At 44.5% G+C, this 25537-nt stretch overlaps 1 protein-coding gene across 1 annotated transcript in view; it reads left to right on the top strand.

Moving 5' to 3' along the window:
• The first annotated feature begins 242 nt into the window (after nt 1-242).
• Nucleotides 243-25537, top strand: part of LOC148038773 (uncharacterized) — a 124538-nt gene continuing 99243 nt past the window's right edge. The window contains exons 1-3 of the mRNA XM_087674616.1: nt 243-432; nt 11790-11999; nt 12103-12300. Coding sequence (XP_087530742.1) covers nt 274-432; nt 11790-11999; nt 12103-12300 — 567 coding nt within the window. The 5' untranslated portion in view covers nt 243-273. The remainder of the gene's footprint in view (nt 433-11789; nt 12000-12102; nt 12301-25537) is intronic.

Genomic DNA, 25537 nt, shown 5'->3' with positions numbered 1-25537 from the left:
ATTCATTTTAAAAAGCTACGATTGTAGCTACCCAAAATCCTTGAAAAAGATACAAAGTCTAAATATTCCACGAAGCAATGTCATGTGATTAAGTCTTGACCCTTAATTATGGTTATTATCAATTATCAATATCAATGACTTGGCCCTTTTTTTTGGTACGGTTAAAACAAAAAAAGGAAAAGAAAAATAAGGCAAGACCACTTGATTGCATGGTCCGCCGTGGCACTAAGAGAAGACGGAATACCACCCGCCAAGGTATATGAGTGCGCTCGCATGTTCTTCCTGAATTCTGTGAAGATGGAGTCGCGGCGTCCTGACGAGCTGAGGGCAAGAAGGCCCAGTCCGGAGCTCCAAGCTTCCATCCCCAGTCTCCTGTCTTGGCAATGGATCCATTCGCTGATAGCATCTGGAAATCGCAAGGGCCGTCTTGAGGTATGGACAGTAGATGCTGGAGATTTAAATGGTTCGTTACCGGAGCTGAGCCATCTCGCTGCACATGTGCACCATGGCTTATAAAGCATCATTCCTATTTTGTGACTCTGGCAATGGTGATAATGAAATCTATGGCATTGCTCTCCCAAGGTTGAGAAGGCATTGGAAGTGGTTGCAACAAAGTTAGAACTTTTAGTTTCTCAAGTTTTACCTTCTGACAAACTATGCATTCTCGGACAAAGGCTCCAATGTTCTAGAAAAACGAGGCTAAAAGCATACTCTTTCTAGAACTCGTGCAGAACAAATGATCCCTCCATGACGCATGACATTCTTCCATAACCTTCTTCCAAGGTCATTGGCAATAGAAAACTGCTTATGCTTTACAAAATATTCTTGCTGAACTTAGATAGGGTGGTCCTACTGTTAAACTTGTTGGAACCCCCATTTGTAGTATAAAGATCTTTCATCTTTGCTGGATGTGAAGGATTCCTGGTGGTGGGAGATTTCACTTATGGTTGGTGTCAAGATAAAGCATCATCCAACGCATTCTTTTCTTTCCAGTGAATAATACATTTGAAAATGAAACATAGATATGGAAATTGCCAATCGTATCTAGTTCTCTCACAACTCCTTCCAATTCAGAAAGCACCTCAAACTTTGATGATAACTAGTTACAGCATGTTACTGCTAGCAATTGCTTCTCATAAGCTCTCAAAAATTTTCTCAACTCGTTGAAGTTAGGGCTTTCGCAGTCCTTGATTCAATTTGTAACATAGCAATAGTGTTCACGAAGAACTTGAGCAAAACACTAGGAACTAGAATAGAAGGACTAGCAAATTACACAAAGGAAGAGCAGCCATACCTGATGAAAACAATCCTGTGTTCACTTATGCTTATAAGCAATCTGCCATTTACAAGATCTGTATTGTACTTCACCGTAATTGCTTTTTAGACTGAGGTGTTGATTCATAAAACATCTTTGTTTGATAAAATATTTACCAAGACCTCGCTGCTCTTTCTAGTATTGTCATGCCCATTGCAACCCAAGTGCCAATGGCACAAGTCACAAACAATAATTTTTTAGTAAGAATAGAACAACCAGCTCTTCATCATTTGCTTAGACAACCATAGGGCATTTAATTGAGACAACCATAGTAATGGCAGCTTTCTTTCCAAGTTCAGCTTTGAGATTGAGTATGTTGTGAGAGTTGTAGGTGAATTGAGGAGGACTAATCCATTGATGGTGGTCTTACAGTGGAGTCCTCCTCAATTGGCAATGTTCTCCTTTCCAATTGGCAAGAAGGACAAATCTACTGATGGTGGTCTTGGCAATGGAGCTCTGTGAGAAGAGTCCGTCTGTTCATTGAAACTTGCATAATTATTAGCAAGGTTTATGGTCAAACTTTGTACTTCAGCAGAGATGGTTGGGTGTATTATTGTGTCCATTTGGGTATCAAACTTTAGGAGGTCCATCACGGGGCCTTTAGGAGATGGGCCTATCTGGTCACTTCTTTCAGTCAATGATGAAATTAGCACTGTTTGCCAGTGTTAGGCTCACTAGACATTTAGATTGGAGATGCAGAAAGCAGCAAGCAAGTTTAGCACACAAAAGCTAGCGAGTAAGTTTGAATGAAAGCAAAAATGTGGACAGCCATGGTGAAGATGGACACAATGAAAATGGAGGCAGAAAGTGTTAGCATTTCTTATATTCATGCTCTTCATCTCTTGGTCGAGAGCTTTGTTAGAGTCTGACGAAGATGGAGGGGCTCTGGCAGCCTCTGATGCATTTGCATTTCAGTTTTTAGCTTGTCATTTAGTCTCCAAGAGTGTTTAGATTTGTAGTGACTGAGTGTTGTAGTTTGTGCCATGTGGCAGGCATGCTGCAGCTTTTATGCTGGTCAGACAGGTTGATTACCAGCAGCAGCAGGTTGGCCTGATTTTTTACTGTCTTTAGCAGCTGATTGGCCAGGTTTTTGAGTTCTCAGCCATATATAGCTGCTGCTCACTGACTACCCACACATTCAGCATTCATCACCTCCACTCTCTTGTTCTCAACCTGCTTTCCACTGCCCGTTGCAATGCCCTCACCAATGCACACTAGCATTGTGCAGGGGCTGATTAGTGCAGTCTTGGATTCAGCCTTCTTGTTTAGCTGAGTGCAGTTCTGTTCCTTCATTCTGTATGTTTATCTTGTCTCTCTTTCCTTCTCTCCCTATTTCTGATTCTCTTCTGTTGCACACTCTCACATGGTATCATCGCCAAACAAGAGGAACTGAACCAACCCTGGAGGAGGAGACTACACTGAATTGGTGTTCTAATGAATGATTTGCTGCATTTACAGCTTCCTACAGCAAGGTGACATCAAAATCCGTGTTTTGGTTTTGGCACGGTGGCAACATAGCAGTTTGGTACCCTAACTAGGTCGGCTATATTTTGGGCCTTTTTTTAATCTAGGTCAGCCATTTTTTGGCTCTTTTGGATATAAATAGCCAGCCCACTCCACAATTTAGTTATTCCATGAATCTCATCTTTCTAGCCAGCCTCTATCATCATCATATTCTCCTCTTGTCTCCATCTGGTGGCCATACTGATGCCTAGAGGTACATGTTGGGGCTGATAGAGATCATTCTTTGTATCATTCAGTCTTAGTTGAATTGTTCTTTCATTGTTTGCATTCCTTTTGTCTCTCTCTCTTCTCTCTCTCTATATTCGCTTTTCTTGTTGGGGGAGGCGCCTCTGCCTAGCTGCCCGTGTATTACTACACTGACAGTACCCGCCACTGCACACTGTAAGTGTAGCAGGGGCCTGTTACCGTCACTTTATTATTTATTCTTTTAGTGACAGTTTGAATAAAGGAAGGCCTAGTCACACGTTGTGACTGTTGGAGTTCCCATTTGGTCTCTTTCTCTTTCTTGCTCTTGCTCTCATGCCATAGCTCTTCCAAGCAAGCTTTGATCCTTCTCACCTTTCAACTAGTATCAGAGCACGGATTCATGACTACTCGAGCTTGGTTCGTGACTCCTTCAGCTTCCTATTGATTACCTACACTCATTGGGTCTCCTTCCCGGCGGCCATAGCCGACTCTTCTGAGCTCTTGTCACTCGGCTTCCCAAGCACCTACCCGACCCATTTGGGCACCCTCAGAGCATTCCTTTAGAGGTATTGGAGCTCTCTTTTGTTATTTTACTTCAGTCCACAGGTTTTGTGAAGGAGGGCAGCCATGTCCTCTTGCTTTTTGTGATGCCTACTCTCTACCAGTGACTTTGCCCTTCAAGAGGGAGCTCTTAGGGATCCTTGACTACTCCCCCAACCTTGCTTTGACCTTGTCCAGCCCTTCCACAGGCCCCAAATCAGTTTGGGCTAGCCTAAAGACCTGCAAAAAATGCGTTTTTTACTTTAGCTCTCCCTTGGCACTCATTGGCAGCTTAAAAACACTTCATTTGATACTTGCGAACACCCCCTTGATGCTCAACATTGGTGGTTATCATTGGCATTGATTTGTGGATTGATTTACCTCAGTCCAGGACTGTTTTCCACAATTCACAGGCAACTACAAATAATGTTACATCGGTACTTTATGTTTATGCTTGGTTGGCATTGACATTGGTTGCTCGGTTGGTCTTGAATGCGCTCGGAATGCTAGGAGAATGTATATCTATGATGTGAGATGCTTTTGGGGCTGAATTTACTCAATCATTGACTATCTTACACAGTCCACAAGCAGGCCAAAACAGGGAAACCCTCTGCCATTACACTTTATGCTCATGCTACATAGTCTTTTAATGCCTGATTATGCCCGTGCCTATACATATGGGAAAGTATGCCTATGGTTTGTCTATGGTTTTGAGCTTGGATTGAGCCACTGTTTGCTTAGTTTTGGATGTTTATTTGTTGCTAGAATATTCAAGACTGAAGCTCTTTTGCTTATGTTTGGATATGCCTATTGCATTCAGGCTATATCTTGGATGTATACATTGATGTAGTGACTCTCGAGGATCAACATAGAGCTTGGATTTGCTCTTGAATCATTGATTGAGCTTGAGGTCGTTTCGCATAGCATTTGGATCTTTATCTCTGATGTACTTATGGCATGTACTTTGCTTATGTCTGACCGGTCTTGACATGCTTGGCCTATGTCACTACTACATGCCAGTTACATTGTTTGGAGTTGGATGCTACTGAGCCTTGCTTTGGCTTGATATTTGATTGCCCGGAGCTTACTTTGGCTATCTCTCGGCTTGCCAGAGTTACAGTTTGGATGTACTTAATGTCTATGGATGCTATGTACGGATGCTACACGGCCTATATGCTTATGAGGTCTTATTAATGCTTGATCTTGGATCTTCTGGCACTGGTGCTATCATATGCTCTTGTTGAGCTTCTTTGCTTGATATTTACGGCTTTTGTGCCAGTAGGAGCGTCTTGATATGCTTGACAGACGTTGAGTAGGCGGTTTATGCTACTTGAGCATTCGGATATTTGAGACTGGGATCTTCACTTGGATGTTGCATGGTTGATATGCGGTGGTCCTCACAGATGTACTTGGGCTGATTTAGGCTTTTCACTCCCTGAGCATACACCTCTTTGTGTCAGGTCTTGCCAGTATTGCGTACACTTTGCCCTATTACATAGGGGATGTGTCAGCTTACTGACGGATTCATTTGACATGCTTGGGTGTTTGCTTGATGTCCGTATGATTATCACATGTTGATTTATGTCCACTTGATGCTGGTTATGCTTTGACAGTCAGTGGTTTAATTGGTGCATTTATTTTGCCTACAATTTACTCTCATTGTACCTGGCTGTGATTTATTACAGCAAACAGTTATGCATGGATTGACGTGGAATTTTCATGCTGAATCATCCTAATTTTATGTACTTTTGATGGTAGTTGGTGCACAGCATCATTAGCTATCAGTTCACAGTCATTTTGCCTTGGTTTTGGTGGTATTTTGGCTGTTTACAGCAGAAAACAACAACCAGTTTTGAATTGTCTGCACCATTTTGGTTTGCAATATGGCATCTTCTTTCACTGACAATGCTATATTTAACATCATTAAGCTTGATGGTACGAATTATGCCTATTGGAAGAGCCAAGTTTGGCAGGTATTGTTGCAGAAATCTCAGATCAAACCACTGAGGATGCATGACGAGCAGTCTAAAACTATGATTGATGATGAATGGGATGAGCTTGATGAGTTATGTAAGTGCACCCTTATCTTGTCTCTCATTAAACAGGTGCATTACATTGTGGTTGAGGAAGCATAGAGTGCTTGGCAGCTTTGGGATAAAATTAGGAATCTCTATGACAAGAAAAGTCTAGGAAGTCAAATGTATTGGCTGAAGCAGCTTATGGACCTGCGCATGCAGGAGAATATGACAATGTCTGCTCATTTGAGCTAGTTCCATGCTATTCTCATGAACTTGACTTCGCAGGGCATTATCTTTAATGATGAGGTTACTCCATTGTTTTTGCTTGGGATTCTGAGTGAGTCATGGGATGTATTCCGCACTGTCTTATGTGCTCTTGCTATTATTTTGGACTTACCTGATGTAGAGAGTGCTCTTTTGCAGGAAGAGATCAACTGTAAGAACTTGAATGCCTCTCGTGTGTCGCATGCTTTGATTGTTAGAGGTAGAGATGATAGTGGAAAGAATGACCGTGGGTATGGACGTGGCAGAGACTTGCAAAAGTCTAGGTCTAAGTCGCATGGTAAGTCACACAGCAAGTCTCTGGAAGAAATGCTAATGTGATATGCCATCATTGTGGCAAAAAGGGTCACATACTCCCACAGTGTCATGAGTTGCGCAATGAGAAGCGCAAAGGGAAGGGAAAAGACAAAGTATAGTAAAAGTTCTTTAGTTGCAATATTATGTCTGTGAAATTCAGTGTGAAAATCGAGGAGAAAAATGTCATGTAGACTGATGATTCTGATGGGGAGTACATACTTGCAGCTAGTTCTTGTGATGCTACTCCGTTGACCGAGGTTCACTCTTTGTATGCGCAGTGCTGGCTTTTGGATTCTGATGCTTCATTTCATGTTACACCATGTCGTGAGTGGTTCCATTTCTACCGCACTGTCTCTGGTTCAGTTCGCTTGGGTGATGACAGGTCACTGGCTATTGTTGGCATTGGGGATGTACGGCTACAGTTCTCCACTGACAGTACTTTTTTGTTACAGGATGTATGTCATGTATCTGCGCTTATACGCAGTCTTATGTCTGCAGGGCAGCTTGATGATACTGGATTTCATGTTTCATTTGGAGATTTTGCTTGAAAGATTACCCGTGGCAGACTTCTGCTTGCTAGAGGTGCCAAGGTTGACAGTCTCTTTCCTCTTGTAATTGATGGGTTCTCTGTTGACCATGTTTTGTCAGTCAATTTCATCTCACATGTATCTCTTTGGCATGTTCGTTTGGGTCATATATCCTTGAAGGGAATGAATATACTTTCTGGTTTGCAGTACTTATTGTCCCTTGACTATGTATGTTTTGATTCATGTGAGCATTGTCTTTATGGCAGACAGATTAGGAATATGCATAAGAAGTCTAGTAAGATAGGCATGAGTGAGTCCCTGGTATTGATACATTTGGATGTTTATGGGTCCATGCCTTATCAGTCTATGGGTGGTGCAAAGTATTTTGTGACGTTCATTGACGATTTTTCGCGTAAAGTCTGGGCTTACCCCATTAAGCTTAAGTTAGATATCTTGGGCTGTGTTTCAAAGATAGCTTGCATTGGTTAAGAGAACCAGACTGGGTATAGCTTGAAATGCCTTAGGACTGACAATGGGGGAGAATGTGTCACGTGCCTTTGAGCTGCTATGTGACGAGAGGAGTATTAAGCGTCAGTTGATCACCCCCTATAACCCACCCCAGAATGGTTTGGTTGAGCGGATGAATAGAACCATCTAGGAGCGTGTACGTAGTATACTTAGCCATGTAGGTATATCACAGAGCTTTTGGGCTGAGACAGTTAGTACGGTTGTACATGTCATCAATAGATCACCTTCCAGTGGTTTGGATTTCCAGGTTGCAAAGGAGGTATGGATTGGGAAATCTTTGTCTTATGTGCATCTATGTATCTTTGGATGTGAGATATTTTGCCATGTGCCTAAGGATAAGTGGACTAAGTTGGATCCTAAGAGTGTTAAATGCATTTTCCTTGGCTATGGAGATGTAGGTAAGATGGGTTACCGCCTCTGGGATCCGTAAGCGCGGAAATTCATCCGCAGCCACGATGTAGTCTTTCATGAAGATAAGATGCATAGGCAGCCTGAGAAGGTGGTAGAGATACGCAGGGTTATATTTCAAGAGGAGCCATGTGCTCTTGCACAGCTAGTTGGACAGCTTGGAGCAGCAGTTGGTATACATGGCCAGGGTGTTGGACAGGATGCTAGACATGTAGTAGAGCCTGTAGTGAGACAGTCTATTAGAGCTAGAAGTCCACTTGATCGATTTGAACCCTCGATGTATTATGTCTTGGTTACAAATGTAGGAGAGTCTCTCACCTATGATGAGGCTATGCGCAAGGGTGACAGTCACTCCTGGAAGAGGGCTATGCAGTTTGAGATGGACTCCTTGTATAAGAATATGACTTGGAATTTGGTTGCATTGCCTAACGGCAAGAAGGCTTTGCCATGCAAATGGGTGTACAAGCTGAAAAGTATCCCTGGGCACCCCAAGCCGGCTTATAAGACAAGAGTTGTTGCTAAGGGTTTTAAACATGAGCATGGAGTTGACTTTGATGAAGTCTCTACCTATGCTTAGTTTTGGCCTTAGTCTCACAACTTGACTTGGACATGCATTGGATGGATGTCAAGACGGTATTCTTGCACTTGATCGATTTGAACCCTCAAGGCATTATGTCTTGGTTATAGATGTAGGAGAGTCTCTCACCTATGATAAGGCTATGCACAAGGGTGATAGTCACTCCTGGGAGAGGGCTATGCAGTTTGAGATGGACTCCCTGTATAAGAATATGACTTGGAATTTGGTTGCATTGCCTAACGGCAAGAAGGCTTTGCCATGCAAATGGATGTACAAGCTGAAAAGTACCCCTGGGCACCCCAAGCCAGCTTATAAGGCAAGACTTGTTGTTAAGGGTTTTAAACAAGATCATAGAGTTGACTTTGATGAAGTCTCCACCTACGCTTGGTTTTGGCCTTAGTCTCATAGCTTGACTTGGACATGTATTAGGTGGATGTCAAGACTGTATTCTTGCATGGGGATTTGCATGATGAGATTTACATGGAGCAACCTAAGGGCTTTGCAGAACGTGGTAGGGAGCACCTAGTGTGCAAGTTGAAGAAAAGTCTTTATGGCTTGAAGCAGACACCTAGGAAGTGGTATCATAAGTTTGATGCCTTTATGCAGTCACAGGGCTACAGCAGGAGTGCTATGGATCCGTCTCTTTACACGAAGATAGCCCGTGATGGCTTATTGCTTATTTTGGTACTTTATGTGGATGATATGCTGATAGCAGGGAAAGCTCATGATGAGCTGGATGCTCTTAAATCTCAGCTGAAGAAGAGCTTTGAGATAACAGATTTGGGATAGGCTTCTCACATTCTTGGTATGCGCATTAAGTACGGTAGGCATCAAGAACTACTCTACCTCTCACAGAGGGAGTACATTCATAAAGTCCTTGAGCGTTTTGGCATGCAAGACGTGAAGCCTATTGGCTGTCCATTACCTTCTTATGTAAAGGTCTCACAGGCCGATTGTCCGTAGATAGATGAGTAGAGGGCTGAGATAGCCAAGTTCTCTTATGCATCAGCCATGGGCAGTTTGATGTATGCCATGATAGCCACTCGATCCGATATTGCCTTTGCAGTTGGTGTTGTGGCTCGCTATATGACTACACTTGGCAGAAAACATTGGGATGCCGTGAAGGGTATCATGAGGTACCTGAAGGGCACCGTAGATATGTGTATTTGCTATGGCAGCTAGGATACAGGAGTTGTGGGATACATAGACTTCGATTATGCAGGACATGTAGATAGTAGGAAGTTCACTTTTGGCTATGTATTCACCTATACGGGAGGTGCTGTCTCTTGGATGTCCAGGGTTCAGAAGTGTACGGCTCTCTCTACCACTGAGGCTGAGTATGTTGCAGCCACCGAGGCTTGCAAGGAGGCCATATGGTTGGGTTGTTTGGTTCATGACCTTGGGATTGATTCTATATCTATGTTGCATTCGGATTCTATGAGTGCTATTCAGCTAGCCAAGAATCTGGTCTTCCATGCGAAGACGAAACACATTGAGGTGAGGTATCACTTTATATGTGGGGTCGTGGAGGACAAGACTGTTGACCTTGTCAAGATCTCCACTGACGAAAATCCTGCAGATCTATTCACGAAAAGTCTCACTACTGAGTGCTTTGCCTTCCTAAGGAGATTGATGGGCGTTGGATGAGATGATGTTTTTCCTTATCTTGTTGTACATGTGTACATTGTACTGTCTTTTCTTTTTCTTTTCCCTCCTCACTAGGGCAGATTTGCTTTTAAGTGGGAGGTTGTTGGGGGTAAAGGTACCTCTACCTAGCCGCCCGTGTATTACTACATTGACAGTACCGCCACTGCACACTATAGGTGGCGGGCGCCTGTCACCATCACTTTATTCTTTATTCTTTTAGTGATAGTTTGAATAAAAGAAGGCCTAGTCACACATTGTGACTGCTGGAGTTTCCATTTGGTCTCTCTCTCTTTCTTGCTCTTGCTCTCCCGCCATAGCTCTTCCAAGCAAGCTTCGATCCTTCTCACCTTTCATTTCTTTCTGCTGTGTACTCTCACATGGTATCATAATTCATTCACCTTGCTGGGAGTTGGAGTCTACGAGGAGAAGCAGCTGTCCACGATTGTACCAGTTGGACATCACCAGTCACTATGCATCCCTTGCCTTTTCATCAAAATGAGTAGGGTGGCCTGTTTTCCTCCTAGCTACGTTTAATGCTGGACAGACTCATACCTTCTGTGTTTCTGTTTTGGGCAGCCATCTTTACTGCTGGGCAGCTGTTTTTGACAGCTGGGTGGCCCTTATCCAGCTGTCGTCGGCTCATCCCAAGGTATGTTTTGTGTTGCAGCCTGTCCCTATCAGGTAGGTGACCTTCTTTCTCTGCTGGGCGGCACTTATCTGGTGTTGATGTCACCTCTTTCACAGACTGGAAGGTGTGTTTCTTGCAGGGCAGCATACTTCTAGGCTCATGATCAGTTTCCAGCCTGTAATAGGCTGCATTTTCTGCTTACAGCCCTTGTATTTTTTGCGTTTTGCAGACGGGCCTTCATTCTGGTAGCATTTGGGCCTTCTTGCCTTGGATACTCCCTATTTTCACTGCTGACATCATCTACTTTGTTGTACAGACGAGATGCAGTGGAAGAAGACATGGTACCCAGCACCAATGAGATGGTTCCACTTCCTCCTGATGTTCAGCCATCTGTCAGATGTAGCAGGCATCTCCATGATGAATCTATTGCTGCCCCTAAGGCTAATGACTCGAGTGATTCTGCACCTTGCTCGTACACTCAGGTGGCTTCTACTTTGTAGGATTTGCAAGAACCAAATTGGGAATAGTTGCTTGAGTTTGTGAACTCTCTTTTGGAGGAGCATGCTGAACATAATCATCAAGCTAATCTTGCCTATGAAGAGGAAGATATTTTGGATACACCGGTGAATACTCAGGAGGTTCTTCACGCCTTTTTTGCTTTCCACAAGCAAGGTGTCATTCTCTTCTTCCTTGGCTGGATTCCCATGCTTACCAGGATGCATCAATAGCTGACATCTCTTCTTCAGACTGATTGTGTGGAGGAGATATTTGCTGGTCCAGGTGGGGTCTATGAGGTTGTGCTCCTTTCTACTTTGGCACAAGATTCTGTTTCTCAATAAACAACACCTTTTCTTTGACAAATAGTTGGTGCATATTGTTTTATGGCATCCAATGGCAGATTTCCAATGTTTGCAGATTTCCAATGTTTGCTTAAGTGGACATGTCAGGTATGGGTGGAAGTGGAGAGTTTCTTGGTTGTTCACTGGGTCCTTCTCAAGGATGCAATGGCTACAGTGGGTCGTGTGTTGGTGCCCCCAAGTCTGAAGGTAGCCAGCTGAAATTGATTGTGCATGCTGTGGGATACCGCCAGAAAGAGACCCAATTGGTTGCGCCTCGATTCTAGCGGTATGCAGCTTCTTTGGGTTCGACTCAAGTGGGGTACTTTTGTTGGCCATTGTTTCTCCTGTGGTCAATTGGGTCATTTCATAGCTGAATGTCTAAACTGAAAGAGTACCTTGGTTAGAGAGAGAGAGAGAGAGAGAGAGAGAGAGAGAGAGAGTAGTAAGTATATCATTGCCTCTCATTTATCCAGGCTGAGGACCTTTATGATGTGAACCCCAAAGACAGCACGCTGTATTGTGAGCAGAGGTGGATGGAATCCCTCCTAAAGACAAGACAGGAAGATTCCAAAGGAGTCAAGGGCATGCCAGCAGTATGGAAGTTGCTTTGGCTCTCCTTCAGAGGACAATATTTCAAGGCTGCTTGCTTTAAGCCTCTGTGGCTCGCAGCAGTTGTTGTGCAGGTACAAGCTAGATCCACTGTTTTTTTTCAGAGGAGCTGGGCCCACTATTTTTCTGAACCTAACCAAATCAACTAATATCTTGTTTTCTGGGTGCATGTTACAGGTTTATCTTTTGAAGACTTTGGTACAAGTGGTCCAGCACAAAGATAAGAGTCTGCATCCATTGCTTGGTGGCACTTTTGTGCTGAGCATGCTGATCACGTCAATAATACAGAGTCTTTCTCAGCACATGTGCTTCACAATAAGCCAGAAAGTAGGCATGAAAGTCCGATCCACTATCTCAATGGCTGTTTTCAACAAGGTAAAGTACCTGATTTATCAAGCACAAGGACTGCAGTGTACTTCCACATCATTCGCATGTTATATCTGTTCTCTCTGTGTTTCTGTGCAAGGAAAATTGACCACTTCACCCATCTCAAACAATGAAGCTTCGGCTTTCTAGAGCTCTAGAGCTCGGCCCTACAGGGGAAGCTACATGTGCAGAGTCCCATGCTGCCAAGTAGAGTTGTAGTATTCTATAGGGCAGGAGTAGTACTCTATACTTATGCACGCCCTATCCTGTTTCCTGCATAGTCTGTCCTGTACAAAAGTTTCTACCTTAGGTGGTGTCTTTGTGGGTACTATTCCCTATTGGAACGGTGGTGCATAATAGCTCCTAATGGACTGGAAACTGTCAACTGTTGTTGCCTTCCCGCACTGCTTAGCTTCTGCTGTCACTGCAACCTCTCAGGAGTATCTGAATGACCTATCAATACTCCCAAGACCAGCTCCTTGTCCTTCCAGTTTATCAACAAAAATTTTAGTATATCTCCTTAAAGTATAGCCCAAAGAGATTGGGTGAGAATGGGCAACTTTGTTTCAGTCCAATGGTGCTGATGATCTCCTTTGATGCCCCTCTTGAAGCTTGGAACATCTTGTGACTAACTCATATAATACTAATACACTCCACCAATCCAAGATGTGACCACTCCTAGCCCACTATTCAATGGAACCCTTAGCAAGGCTTTCGTTCTTGTCGATTAGCTCATACTATAGTAGAAATCTTGAAGGTTTAAAAGTTTGGTGACTTGAGCTCCAGGGCTAGGATGCACAGTACATGAGTTGCATTCCTGTGGCAATCCAGACAATTACTCACCTCAGAATACTAATAAGGCAGCCTAAAACCTACAGTAGGAAAAGAGCTAAGCCTAAATGAGGGAATGATGCTAAATCTACTTGAGGATAGTTAGAAGAATCCATATTAAGAAAAGGTTCTAATCCCAACTTAGAGTAGTACATGTGATAGATCCCAAATAAGAGGGTGGGAAGGATGGTATTTTAGAATGTGAAGTAATAGAACCTTGCTCAAATGAAGCGTTATGTAAACTTTTCGAAACAACATGTGTACTTGATTGAGGCTTTCTAGCGCTAGAACCTCCTCTTTTAGCGGTTACATATTGATATGAGACTTGGTCTCCAGGGTAGCTTATAGCTTGTATTGCACATAAGAAGGAACGACATAGGAATGATATGACTTGTACAAGCCGAAAGGTAGATATGAACACGCCATCCATACCAAGAGATGGCCAGTATTGACAGCTGATCACCACAACTAAGCTTCACCTATCTCTGACCTTGTCTTGGATATACTAATGAGGAATTGGGCTGAAGGAGAGTGAGGAATATGTACAGTAGGGGTAATGGGCCTCATGGCATGATGTTCCATGTCATCTACTGAACCCAACAATGATGAAGAAGAGCGTGACCTGTCCTCCATGATAGGAATATCTGAGATTATGAATGTTAGCTCATGTGCTCTTGAAAACCCAAAAACTCTAGGCAACTCCGGTGTCAAGAGCCCCAATGCTCTGTTACCATGTGAGGAAATGAATAAAATAATCTAAAGTCATGAGAGAATACTCAGAGGATGGAATCAATGTCAATGAGCTAAATGAATGACTGAATGATGCAATTTTCTACCAATTGCAATACAGCTGGAGTTGAGGTGGAGTCTGGCGGTTCAAAGCAGAGGAGGGATAGGAACCCTAACATGCAACAGTCTCTCAAGGAGTGGGCTGAAGGGGGCTGGCAAGTCATTGATCATGCCAATGAACACTAAGACAACTTGTCATACTTGGACGTATCCCAGATGGAACAAGCAGCCAGCATTGAGTTGGTAATACTTGTCTTTGCACTTTTCCGATAAAGTGTGCGACTGCAAGGAGCAGCAAAATGTAAAGTATGGAGGTACATGATAACTTGTCAGCTTGCAAAATCTGAATTTTTTAGAATTTGGTTAGTGGAAGAAATTATCATTGCTGTCTCCTGGGTCCCTCTAGGTGAGCTGGTCTCCTATCTCATACTAGTGCTGTGCAGCACCTCCAGAGCTCTACGAGGAAAGAGATGTCCTCATACTCCATGACACAACTGAGAAATCCGACAACCTCATGGAAGAGGCAATTATACCTTCCTTGTATGTCATAGTATACTGCATATTTGCATGTGTAATGCTCCTTTGTCCCGGGCTCTCAGCCATAGAGTAGACATATCTTGTCCTCTACTAGAATATCTATCTATTTGCTTGTCTCTATCCTTAGCTGATGGAGTAGGTGAAGATATGCCAGGGTTTGCACTGAGGAAACACAACATGTACGACCAAGATTGAAACACAAAGGCTTAAGACAGAGACAAGAAAAACTCAAACCCTAAATACAAAATGCAAAACTCAAAACTCAAACACAGAGAGAAGAAACTCTGAAGTGAATGAATGTAAAGAGTGTACAGAATGCCCAAGGGCAGATCAGTGAAGTGTTGGAGAGTGACGCCAACTAGAGGTGGATCCCAAGTGCTCTAACCACCAGCCGAAGTGCAAAAGATGAGGAAAATACCAAACGCTAATCACCAGATAGTCAGGAGACAGAGGCTACAGTAGGGATGATGCTTTTGTGAGATCGGAGATTGAAGCTCTCAGTTAAACTACATAGTAGACAGTAGAGAGAGTGAGAGTGAAGACATAGCTCGATACACGATGCAATTTCCAAGTGTGTAAGTGAAAGTACAAAGTACAATCCTTAGAACTTAGGGTTGTTAAGGTGCGTTCACACTGGAAAGGTGTAAAGTACGGTAAGTGATTGAACTGTGTAATATAAATATAAAAAATAGAAAATAATGTAATTGGGGGACAAAACCTCTTGTAAGGAGAGTAAAAAATACCCTAGTGTCCTACTGTGGATTGTGAAGAAAACTACTAGGGTTTGCATTGAGGAAACACAGAGTGTACGACCATGACAGAAACACAAAGAGACAGACACAGACACAGAAAGCAAACTCAAAAACTCAAATCCTAAACGCAAAACTCAAAACTCAAACACAAAAACTCAAACACAAATAGAAGAAGGGAAAGAAGAACACAACTCTGAAGTGAATGAATATTGCAAATGAATGTAAGAGTGTATAGATACTCAAGGGCAGAGCAGTATGCAGTGTGTCGGAGAGTGATGTCCACTGGAGACGGATCCCAAGTCTGTGACCATCAGTTGGAGTGTGTAGTTTGCAAAACGATGTTGCTAGAAGAGCTTGGAGCATCAAATGTAAGTAGAAGAAGCTGTGGAGATGGAAGGCGGCCCCCAGATGAGTGTAAACGCAAACTATGGATGTCACCTAGATGAGGAGCATCAGCACTTGTCGCCTGGAGAAAGTGACACCAAACACAAGCAACTGGAGTTGATGAAGATGCCGGCGATGGCTGGAAGATGCCAAATGCAGTGTGGAGGAAGGCACCAAACAATGGGCGATAGCCTGAAGGAAGGCACTAGGGCACTGCAAGGGTTGATGGAGAGGTGGCAGCAGTCTCGAAGGCTGGATAGCCACGTACAGGTAGACTGATGGCTGAAATTTGCACTCAAGGGTGTGAAACCTGCATAGACGGGAATAAGGCTGAATGGGGCCAATCTGTCTATTTATAGATGTTGAAGGGTGCCCCAAAGAATTAGGGTTTTTGGGGGACCATTGAAACTCTCTCGGACCACTCTCCTTTTTAGGGTTTTTTCATTAATTAAGTGTGTTTTAGAGCTGTTTAAGAATACTAATTAGCTGAAAAGCGTGTGTTAGCTCAACATGGATCAATGTCACTCCTCTATGAGTGTAGGTGTGAGTCAAACCCAACAAACCCCCTTGGAGTGAAAAGTGGTAAGCATACAAGGATTATTCACCAAAGGAGATCAAATTTAAAGCATTGTGAAATGCTTCAAATTTGTCGCGAGGAAGAGCTTTAGTGAAGATGTTTGCCACATTGTTGGTGGTCGGATAGTAAACAAGACTGATATCTCTTGCATGTAGCCTCTCTTGGATAAAGTGATAGTGGATCTTTATGTGATATGTGTGTGTATGAAACACTGGGTTCCGTGCCACTGCAATGGCACTCTAACTGTCAGTAAACAAAGGAGTAGGCTCCGTGATAGATACATCAAGATCAGCCAACAAACGTCTCAACCATACACATTGAAGTTAGTAGTGAAAGATGCCTGGTATTCAACTTCACGAGACGATGTGGCAACAGTGGACTGTTTTTGTGCTTTGTTTGCTGTTTGGATTCGCCTACCCAATGCTTGCAAATTTGTCCATTCTCTCCTCTAGATCTACAAAGACATTAGAAAAAACAACCTTAAGGACAAATATACTATGTTTACTTAGGTGTAGCTACCCTAACATTGGGTAATCTTGCTTCTCCTGCTGCATCAACAATACTTCCATTGGCATCTGCTCCATTGCAAACAACTCAGTCTTGTATCATAATGCTAAGTTAGGCACATTTGATTTGTTGGCAAGAAGGGATCATAGACTTTATCTTCTTTTGTTGCTTCTTCTTCACAACTCAGAGTGGGGCAAGCATCTATGTTGATGTCATTCTCAATGCTTTTCTGCTTTAAAAAATTATTCAGCAAAGGAGACATGTATTCCCCCTCTCCGTCCAAATGGAGAGTCTTAATTGTGTAGCCAGATTGATTTTCCACAAGTGCAACAAAAGCCAAAAATGCATCATACACCTTTGACTATTTCACCAATGAGTAGACCCAACAAAAATGAGTAAAATCATCAATGAAGGTGAGGAAATAGTAACATCCACCCAATGACTTTATTTGCATAGGTCCATATACATCTGAATGCACAATCTGTAACTTGGCTATTGCCTTAAAAGCAACACCGCAAGGAAAAGAGAATCGATGCATTTTTCCCAAAATGCATCCCTCACAAATATGCTCAGGAGGTCTCTCCAAGAGAGGCAAACCATCTAGCATCTGAGTACGCTGCATAAGCATCAAATTGCTATAGTTAACATGCCCCATGTGAGCATGCTAATAACTCTGCCTGTGACATAGCAGGAGTAATAGTAGATGCCAAATAGACTAGTTGATCAATTTGAATAAGCATCTAAATCATAGAGTCCATCACATAATATGCCAGCCAATACCAAAGTCAAGAATTTCTTATCCCTGACTATGCATTTGTCATCATCAAATGTGACTTGTATACCACATATTGCTAAAGAAGAAATAGACAACAAATTCTTTTTTTTTTCCAAGAAAAGAGAATTCTATTAATAATACCTCAGAGAAAGTCCCCCTAAGGTAAATACAAAGTACAAGAAACTCTGTGAAGAGTAACTAAGTACATCAAAGATACAATGGTTGTGTAAGCAACCAATCTGGCGGGCTAAAGTGCCAAACCATCTGAGGGGTAGTGTGAAAGGTGTTTGAATCCCAAATCCTCAGGAAAGCCTCTCTTTTCTTCCTCATCCTCTCAGAGCTGCCCTGCAACCTCTCCCATCTCCCATGGAGAGTATGGACTATCTCTGTCCAAATCCTCGATAAAGACTCCCCAGTGGGTATATCTTGACAATCAATGACCTAGCTACATCTCGTAGTCCATATGTACCAAGCTATAATGCTGGAAATCAGCTCCCATCTATGACAATGTCCCTGAGTCCACTGTGTCTGTGAGTAGTCTGGGGTAGAAATCTTGCTCAGATGCTGTCTAATTATGAGAAAATAAATGCTCCCTTGAGTGTCCTCATAGCCGCATGCTGGACCTCAGTCTGTGACCCAAGCTGTAGCCCCCCATGTCGCCACCATGGACTATGTTGTACCATGGAATACTATCCTAAGAGCTCTCCTCCAAATCTCTTGGGCTCTAGGACAGTCCCATAGGCAATGTCTCTGTGTCTCCTTTGGCTCACCACATCACACGCAAGCCACTCGGTCCCTGCCATATCCAAGCCAAGTGTCAACTGCTTAACTCCTATGGGCTAGAAGCCATAGAAAGAGAGATATCTTCTTGGGCCTGATGGTGTCATGTAGTCGCCTCCAAAAGTTGTATAGGAACTTATCTGAGATAAAAAAATCTTCTTTATCCCTAGCACATATAATGCATCTTGTAAACGGAGAGTAGAGCCATCAATGCCTTTCAAGACAATCTCCCCAACACCTCTAACAAGGTAAGATGCATTATTGGCACGTTGCACAAATTTGCCAACAGGAGCTGCAATAACAAAGGAAAATAAATTCTTACGGGATGTAATGTGCTTAAGAAGCACCACTGTCAAAGAACCAAGTGCTAGCATCCTCACCACAACTGAATGCTCTATCAGCCCAAGAAGAATCATAACTACAAGTGTAAAAACAGTAGTCACGGTCAACAACAAAAGACACAGACTTTGTAGTGGTAAAAGGTGCATTAGAAACAAACATTCCCGACTCCTCCTTGGCAATGCGCCTCATACATTCTATGATGTAGTGACCTGGCTTCTTACAATAATAGCACTTGCCCTTCTTGGCTTGTGTGCCTTCCTGCTTCTTGTTACTTTGTGAAGTACCTGAACTTCCATAACTCCACGGAGTATTTCTAGACTGGCTGCCATTGCCCTTCTATCTCGCCATAAAAGCGTGTTCAAAGGCTACAACATCCACCCCAATGTTCTTTCTTGTTTGCTCTTCGTGTTTAGAGGCTAAAACATCCACCCCAATGTTCTTTCTTGTCACCATGTGGGGCTGCCCATCTGCATCATGAAGAACTGGTAATGGCCGCCCCAAGTGAGCAGAAAGTGAAGACAGAGTTCTTGACAGGCTTGAGACTCGCCCTGCACCTGGTCCCACTAGCCACGGAGGGAGTGGATGATGGAGGTCCAAAGCTATGCCATAGTTGCATATACTGAAAGGCACTCCTTGCCAAAAACCACCTAACAACGTGCCTTCCAAATGTGCCATCCTGGAAGACTTCCTATGATCTCCCATACCTTTGACTGCTTTGTTGTGGGCTCCAATACTTGGCGGATGGATAAAGCCTCCAAGCCGACCACTACACTAGAGCTAGCCTCGATGAGAAAAATCGTGTCCTGCATCTCGACCTTGTACAAAAGGTGACGGCCTTGGCTGATTGCCTGCCAGCAAAAAGCCCCCTATGAGATACATCCAAGGCTGGGTGCCACACGATGGAGAATGTGGCAGGATCCTCTCCGTACGAGCTGTGTCGCCCCACAAGACAAAAGGCAATGATTTGGAGTTTCCAAATGCTGTTGTGGGCAGCGCTTACAACCTCTATCCTATTGCATCTTGGCCAATCAACTCCCAACAGCTAGACCCCCATGTGCCGAAAGTCAAAGAAAATACAACACCCTCCTCGGTCTTTAGTTGTCCATAGGCGATGCCAGAATGTCCAACGGAAGGCATCCGTGATGGTATGCTTTGCCTGGTATCTGCTGCGCGAAGGTGCCCAATCCATGTCTTCCTGCATCAATATATGCCTACCAATCTTGGCTGTGTACTCCAAGAACCTCAGAGGCTTCTTGGCGCCCACAGTGGCTGGCCATAGCCACTCTCCAGGATCCCACTCCAACTCATCAAGTGGCCTGCTCTCCCATATCCAAAGGCGCCACTCCCGAAACTCCTCCTAGGGCACATAAGGGTCTAGTCTCCAGGTCTTCCCGTGGAGTCTGACCACATGAATCCTCATCCAGGAAAGGATAGCAATCTCCTCATCGTGCTATCCTCTATCAAGAGCCAGACGCCCCCCATCCTGCACGGTAAAGAAGGTCCTGCAGGGGGCACTACCCACTCTATCTACCACCTGTAAGGGGATACTTGACGGTGAGAATCTAGCAGCCTACACCTCCCCGAGCTCCATCGACTCTCGGATCCGGGGATCTAGCCACTCTTGAGGGATCGCTGAGTCAATCTCCCTCCTCAGCTCTCCTCGTTGACATCCTGATGCCCGTTGCAATACCTCCTGATCCACCATCTTGTACACCTCCCTCCATGTCTTGATAGTACGAGTAGGGCCAGCCTCCCAGCCAGCCCACTAGATGTGGGATCGCTCACCTATCTGTATCTCGTTCCGATCTCTGACCTAGGGGTTCTAGACCATCGGCTGGCAGTCTAGTTCCTCTTGGCATCCTGGGGGAATTCTAAACTAGGGCCTTGCGAAGGCCTTGCCACACTCGAAGTAAACTCTGGAGATCCATCTCCTTCATCTCAGCTAAGCCCTATGTAAGGTTTGTATAACCCTTTTGAGTCGTATGAGCCAAAACCCTCTCCTATTTGTTCTTTTGTTGTGCAGGATCCATTTTCAGTATAGAGGAGGCTCTCAAAGCAGACATCCTTCATAAGGTATATCATTACCATCTATTTCATTTGAGAAAGTAAACTTAGCTTCCTTCCATCCCACCACTATCTTCTCCACATTCTGATCTACTCACAAACCTGGAATTATACTCCACTTCACCTAGAGCATACTACAGGTTGGATCTTCCATCTCAGCTCCTAGCACTTTCTCATTCCCCATCCCACCATCTACCTACCTTCCATTTACTCCACCTCTTGGTGCATCGTTAGGGAAAATGCCACCCTTTAACACTATACCTTCCACATAACCCCACTTTACCACATCCTTACACTCTGGAACGGCTATGATGGGCATCCCCCTCACTACCCCTTGACATTCACAACTCCCCTACACGACCTTTCAGATACAGGGATATCCATCCTTTGCTTATGGATTGTCGTCACACATCCCTGGGTCACTTCTACACAAGGATTTCCATCCTTTGCTCCACGTGTCCCTATCCCTCCACCCTAGGCTCCTTATACTGTTACCATGCCCATGATAATTCCCACAGTTGGAATCACTGTACACACTACTCATGGTGGGCACTTTGGATTCCTTCTCAAGTGTACTCCACTCCCCCACTTTATCCCCTCTTATCCTCATTACACAGCTTCTCTATCTCCGAGCACTACGACTCTTGTTGCAATGGCCAAGAATGCCTTCACAGATAAGACTTGTTTTAAGGGGTCAAATTTCAGCACTTGGTCGAACTTCAAGCAACAAGTGCTTGCATCTTAGGAACTTTGGGACCTCATCATTAGTACCGACAGACCCTACCTTGATCACATCTATCAATGGAGAGCCCACAATGCCACACTTAATATTGAGTTAATGCAAGGGTTGCTTCCTGAATTCCACTCTCAGTTACAACATTTTTCCCTCGCATCTAAGTATTCGAGTCATCTAATTTACCACTATGTAGCATAAGATTGCACTCGACATATCAATCCCGATTTTGAGCTTCAGGATTTTTCCTTAAGTAAGGGGATGATCTAAAAGTCAAGTTGGTTGAGTATTAGCAATTATTCACCGACTGAACTGAACACCCCACTCCGTGTTGGAGTCCGGATCTGTAAGAAAACCAACCAACTTTCGCCAATTGATTTTCGCTAGTTGATTTTCGCTCCAGTTGAAGTGCAAAATACCTCCAGAGCTAGTCTCACTCTCTCCAGCATTAGCTCATCATCCTCTACATAAAGAGCAGTATCACCTGCATACTTTGAGTCCAGCAGTTCAGTCTCCTTCCTCACACTGGAAGTCGCAGGCCACGTAGCCTGCTCACTCGTGAGTAGAGAAAATAGAACATCACCTCCGCAAAGAGTAGGAACAGATATGGGGAAAGAGGGCAGCCTTGCTGGACAGATCTCTCTAGCTGAAACTCCTTTCCCCTTGTGCCACCAGTGAGAACCCTACTAATAGCCGATTTGTAAAGTGCCGAAACCTTGTAGATCTATGCTTGGGGGAAACCCAGCCTTGCCATGGTGCCCTCTAAGAAGTCCCAGTCAGCCTTGTCATATGCTTTCTCGAAGTCTAGGAGGAGTACTGCCAATCCCTGACCACTATGCTGAGCCCACTCGGTCGCCTCGAAAAAGTAAAGACATTGTCTAGGATGCTTCTATCCTGGACAAAACTTGTATGGGTGTCATGAATGATGTCTGGAAGCATGGGGCGGAGTCAACTCTTGATCATCTTGGCGAGTGCCTTATAGGCCACTGATAACAAGGTGATCGGTCTCCACTGGGATAGCTCCAACCGATCTACCCCTTTGGGGAGGAGACTAACAAGACTTGTCGATAAACTCCCTGGCATTCATCTTGAGCCAAAAATCTCCTGAAAGGCCAGTAGTAGGGAGTCCTTCACCACCTCCCAGTAGGTAGTGAAGAAGGCCTTAGAAAGACCACCATCATCTCCTGGGCATTTTTGCCCATCTTGTGCATTGAAGGCCTCAGCTAGCTCCTTCTCTGTGAAGGGGTCTAGGAGGGAGCGTCCCATCTCATCTGTGACGAGGGGCGGAATGCAATCCCAGACCTGCTGTTTACATTGCCGTACTCTGGCTGAGGCTGCCTCCTGCTGAGAAAGTTGTCTGTAGAAGTCAGTGGCAATCTTCAACACCTCATATAGGCTAGAGCGAATCCTCTTGTACTAATCAGGGAGGATGCGAATTTGATCTCCTGAGGTACAAGGCTGATGCACTTGAAAAAATTCCTTGCACATCGTGTCTTCCTTCCGCGTCCAAAAAGCTGTTGAGGTATAGAAAGAGAACTTAGAGCACTCGTCCTCAAGGTTGGCGAGGGCTGCCCGTGCTCGCACCTCCTGCGTGTGGAGAGTGGGATCCCGTGGTGCCTCCTGGAGTAGTCCATGCGTGGTAGCTAGGTCTCGCTGGAGTGCCCTCTTATCCTCTCAACTCTGCTGCCTGGCCTGTAGGGCTACCTCCTGGCAGATCGTGCTCGACTCGACTAAGGTCTCTGCAACCTCCTCTGCGATCTGGTCCCCTCTAGCCCACTCCCTAGTCCAAAGCTGCTCAATCTGCCTCCTCACCTCCTCCCCATGTAGATCGAGTCTGGGATCCGACAGTATTTTGTGCCATGGGCTGAAGCAGGAGCATCAAGAGTGAGGAGAACCGGGCAGTGATTATACAAAGTGGTACCGGCCAACTACCCTACCTGGTCTCCGCGAGAGCATCCCCACTCTCCCATATAGAATGTGTCTAGCCGCTCTAGAAGAGCTCCGCCCAACCACCTGTATTTCCAAGAGAAGTCCAGCGACCTCTCCCTCTTGTGGAAAGCTGGGTCCTGCCAAGCATCACGTACTCCTACTATGAGGAGGAAGACCTCCCATGCCTCCTGCTCCTCCCCTGCCATACCTTGGTAATCTCTGCCTCTGCTCTGCTAGTCCTCTAAGGCCTCTAGGTTGTTGAAGTTTCCTCCAACAATCCAAGAGTCCACCTATGGAAGTCCTGCTGTGATCTCTACCCAGAACTTGCTGCGTGTCCTAACCTCAGTAGGAGCATAAACATTAAGGACTCCAAGGCACGAGTCCCCTATATCCAGTCTGATCCATAGGACCCTCCCCACCACAATTGTCCCGTGATCTCATACACAGGCGGTGAGGCTCAGGCCAATAGAGGTGCATATGCCTCCATTCCTGTTGTGGGCACCGATGGAGTACTCCCAATAGGTGTGTGAGTTGTCTGGAAGTACGTTCCCTACTTGATGGGCCTGGGAGGGGGTGAACTTGTGCTCTTGAATAAGTAAGATGTCGATTTGTCCGGCAAGAGCAGGATGCAGCTCCTGCCAAACAATCAATTTTCTAGAACCACGTGCCCCACTATAGTGGAGGCTATTCACGTTCCAGGATGCTAGGTGTAGACTCATGGAGAAACCTGTGATTGGCCGAACAAGCATTTGTTCGGTTTGGAAGTTGCTGATGAAGAGGAAGAGCTATGGGGCATGCGAATGTGCTTAGCCATAGGCTTGGAGGGTGAAATCCATTCCCCCATGGTGGCTCTTGGGTGGACCATGGCGGTGATAGATGCTCCAGGCGGTACCATCAAGGTGTCTATCAACCAGGCTGAGAGGCGTGATTGTACACTAGTAGAAGCAGACAGTTTGTGCAAGGGACCACTCAATCACATCCATCGGTGAACTCCATTGTGGAGGGGCTTGAAAAATAATGCTTAGATGTGGGACCTTGGCTCTAGCCCACTAGTTAATATCCATCATGCACCCTAGCCACTGCTGGGAAAAAAGTGCTTGATGCTAGTTGGGATCCCAAGAAAAAGGAAGAGGTGGATACGTCAGTGGCACACTTTTTTTTATCATGACCACATTCAATTTCGTGTAGCCAAGTTAGAGTATTTTAAATTGATGTGCAAGAAGATTGGTGAGTATGGCCCTTCGTATCTACCTCCATCATCAGAGACCTTACGCACCACTTTGCTCAACAAGGAAAAGCGCCTTGTTGAGCAAGAAACAGTGACTAGAAAGAGCATGTGGGCTAAAAATGGAGTTTCCTTGATTGCTGATGGTTGGAGTGATACACGCAAGCGATCCATTCATGGTATGGTTGCTTATTCTCGTGGGGAAATGTATTTCATATCTTCACATGATGCATCGGGGACAGGAAAGTCAGCAAATGTACTTGCAGCAGAGTGGGTTACATGTGTTGAGCTTATTGGCCCAGAGCATGTTGTGGGATTTGTTGCAGATGGAGAGCCCGCAAATAGGGCAGCAGGTGCTATTATTCAGGGATATTATCTAGATATCACAGTTTCATATTGTATGGCTCATTGCTTGAACAACCTACTAAAGGATATTGGTAACCTGCCATGGATTGCACTTGTCATAGAGCAAGGAGCTCAAATGGTTAGCTTTGTTTTGAATCACCAGTTTCTTCGCCATCACTTCTCTTTGCGGTCGAAGAAGACACTTTTAAAATACTCTGATACCAGATTTGCCTTTAACTTCTTGATGCTAGGCAGGTTAAGAGAATGCAGTGGTGCCTTGAGGCAGTTATTTCTTAGTGATGAGTTTACCTCATCAACATTGGTAGATACTCCTATAGGTATCTTGTGCTTGGAGAAAGCAAATAACTCCACTTTTTGGGATGATGTAAAGTGGATAGATGCTATGGTATCACCTATTGTACATTTATTGAGGGTTATGGATGTTATTCAACCTTGCATTGGCAAGGTATATGAGGCTATGGATAGGCTGAATGAAAAGTTGCAGGAGTTGGCACCAAATGATGAGGCGTATGAGGAGATACATTATTTAGTTGTGGCGAGGTGGAACTCCTATAGCTCACCCATGCATGCAGCTACATTTGTTGTGGATCCTGAGTTCCAGGGCAAGGGTCAAGAGAATGACACTGAGGTTATGGATGCATGGAGACTTATATTG

The sequence above is a fragment of the Lygodium microphyllum genome, chromosome 3 (assembly GCF_053477565.2).
Source record: "Lygodium microphyllum isolate KBCC chromosome 3, Lygodium_microphyllum_v1.1.10, whole genome shotgun sequence".
Taxonomy (NCBI): domain Eukaryota; kingdom Viridiplantae; phylum Streptophyta; class Polypodiopsida; order Schizaeales; family Lygodiaceae; genus Lygodium; species Lygodium microphyllum.
This window is presented reverse-complemented; position numbering and strand designations above follow the sequence as displayed.